The 2,663-nt window shown below is 44.8% G+C and overlaps 1 protein-coding gene across 1 annotated transcript; it reads left to right on the top strand.

Moving 5' to 3' along the window:
• The first annotated feature begins 1,332 nt into the window (after positions 1 to 1,332).
• On the top strand, positions 1,333 to 2,328 carry MC4R (melanocortin 4 receptor). The gene has a single exon (XM_024203479.2). It carries the CDS (start codon positions 1,333 to 1,335, stop codon positions 2,326 to 2,328), a length of 996 nt encoding a protein of 331 aa, XP_024059247.1.
• Positions 2,329 to 2,663: the final 335 nt, after the last annotated feature.

Raw genomic sequence — 2,663 nt, forward strand, 5'->3', positions numbered from 1 at the left:
TTATCTAGCTTACGAATAGGGAATTTAGGCACATAGGGATTAAATGACATTGCCAATGTCACACCGGAAGTCTGTGGCAGAGCCAGGAGGCGATCCGGGTTCCGTTGATTCCCATTCTAGAGCATACTTGGCATGCATATAAAAAACAGTAACTTTGTCATCAAAAAGAAATGTAAAGGACTACTACTACTACTAACAATAAAAAAATATAAGCCAGGGGTCGGCAACCTCTGGCACGCAGCTTGCCAGGGTAAACACCCTGGTGGGCCGGGCCAGTCTGTTTACCTGCTGCGTCGGCAGGTTCGGCCAATCGCGGCTCCCACTGGCCGCGGTTCGCCGTCCCAGGCCAATGGGGGTGGCGGGAAGCCACAGCCAGCACATTCCTAGCCCGCGCCGCTTCCTGCAGCGCCCATTGGCCTGGGATGGTGAACCGCGGCCAGTGGGAGCTGCGATCGGCCAAACCGGCCAATGCGGCAGGTAAACAAACTGGCCCGGCCTGCCAGGGTGCTTACCCTGGCGAGCCGCGTGCCAGAGGTTGCCGAGCCCCGATATAAGCCAAGGCATCTGAGCGATTTAAGGACTTCTTTAAGACTCTGAAAGCAGCTGTAGTTGTAAGAAGTGGTGGTGGTGATACAGAAAATCCATTGTGGAGGGCTCTGAGGGGAATAAAACTATTCTGAAAAGATAAGGAAGCAAAACAAAATCCAATTTCCTGTAACTGTAGGGAGCTGTGCTGCAACTGAAACTGTTTTGCTATGTGATGTGCAGTTCTGAAATGTAATCAGCATCTCCTAGACTTTCACTGTTCCTTAGCCTTATTGGCTGAAGGCAAATCAGAGGAGGAGCATGCCTCTGAATACTTTTTCACCCTCTACACACCATAAAACAGGCAGCAAGCGTACACTGCCTGACAGAGTGGTGCTTGCGGTTTGAAATTGGTTTCCACTCAGCAGCAGTCACTAGAGTATTTTACTTTTACCTTTCCTAATGGAAGACAAGAAAATACCTGAATGCATCAGTATATATAAGCTATGTGGGGGGGAAAAACTAAAACAGCTGTAGATTGAATATCATGGAACTTGATAACCATGCTAAAGGTGATGATTATTAGAAACTGCATCTGTAAGAGACAAAACCAGCATTTCAGAGTCTGAAATCCTGCTGTTTGATATCATGGTAGAGTTTTAACTGCTTTCTCCCTTGGAGGCTTTTGTGCTAATTTTGCAAGTGAAAAGTCTCAGGAGGACTACAAGGAAACTAAAAAGAAACTTGATATTTAAAAGGCAGCAAGCTGGAAAAATACCACTTAGCATTGGATCAGCGCTTCATAAGATGAACATCACACGCCACCATGGCATGCACCAGCCTCTGCGCTTCTGGAACCACAGCTATGGATTGCATGGTGGTGCCAATGAGTCAAGTGGAAAAGGTTACTCCTCTGGGGGGTGTTATGAGCAACTTTTTGTGGCCCCGGAAGTGTTTGTGACTCTGGGCTTCATAAGTTTATTGGAGAACATTTTGGTCATTGTGGCAATAGCCAAGAACAAGAATCTGCATTCACCTATGTACTTTTTCATCTGTAGTCTGGCAGTGGCTGACATGCTAGTGAGTCTGTCAAATGGATCAGAAACCATTGTAATCACCCTGTTAAACAATACAGACACTGGTGCACAAAGTTTCACCGTAAACATTGACAATGTCATTGACTCGGTGATTTGCAGTTCCTTACTTGCATCCATTTGCAGCCTGCTTTCAATAGCTGTGGACAGGTATTTTACCATCTTTTATGCTCTCCAGTACCATAACATTATGACAGTGAAGCGTGTAGGGATCATCATAACATGCATCTGGGCTGCTTGCACGGTTTCAGGCATTTTGTTCATCATTTACTCAGACAGCAGCGTTGTCATCATCTGTCTTATCAGCATGTTCTTCACCATGCTAGTTCTCATGGCCTCCCTCTATGTCCACATGTTCATGCTGGCCCGACTGCATATCAAAAAGATTGCAGTTCTTCCAGGGACGGGCACCATTCGTCAAGGTGCCAACATGAAGGGGGCCATCACTTTGACCATCTTGATAGGGGTTTTTGTTGTGTGCTGGGCCCCATTTTTCCTCCACTTGATTTTCTACATCTCCTGCCCCCACAACCCATATTGTGTATGTTTCATGTCCCACTTTAACTTGTACCTCATTCTCATCATGTGCAATTCCATCATTGATCCCCTTATCTACGCATTCCGGAGTCAAGAGCTCAGGAAAACCTTCAAGGAGATCATTTGCTGCTGTTGTCTGCGAGGGCTTTGTGACTTGTCTAACAAATATTAAATGGAAACAGAGAAGCTACTGTGCATACACACCACAGACCTCTAAACCTTCTAGTACTTTTCTCAACAGAACCTGGGCTATGTCTTTAATAATTAATCTCTCTCTCCTGCAGTTGTAAGTCTCATTTATGTATAATTTATATCTCTGTGTAATGCCTGTGCAAGCTACAGCTGTGATTATTTAACTTTGCGGGGAAAAAACCTCACCAGTCTGTAAGTAAAAGAAAAATGTAATCTTTCTGGATTGTGAAATACTAATAAACATGATCATCTGTAGGTCCTAGATGTTGGGAAATAAGTTAATTGCCTTACTTAAAATACACATATATTACTCTC

Source organism: Terrapene carolina, unplaced genomic scaffold, assembly GCF_002925995.2.
Source record: "Terrapene carolina triunguis isolate 2854851 unplaced genomic scaffold, T_m_triunguis-2.0 Scaffold53, whole genome shotgun sequence".
Taxonomy (NCBI): domain Eukaryota; kingdom Metazoa; phylum Chordata; order Testudines; family Emydidae; genus Terrapene; species Terrapene triunguis.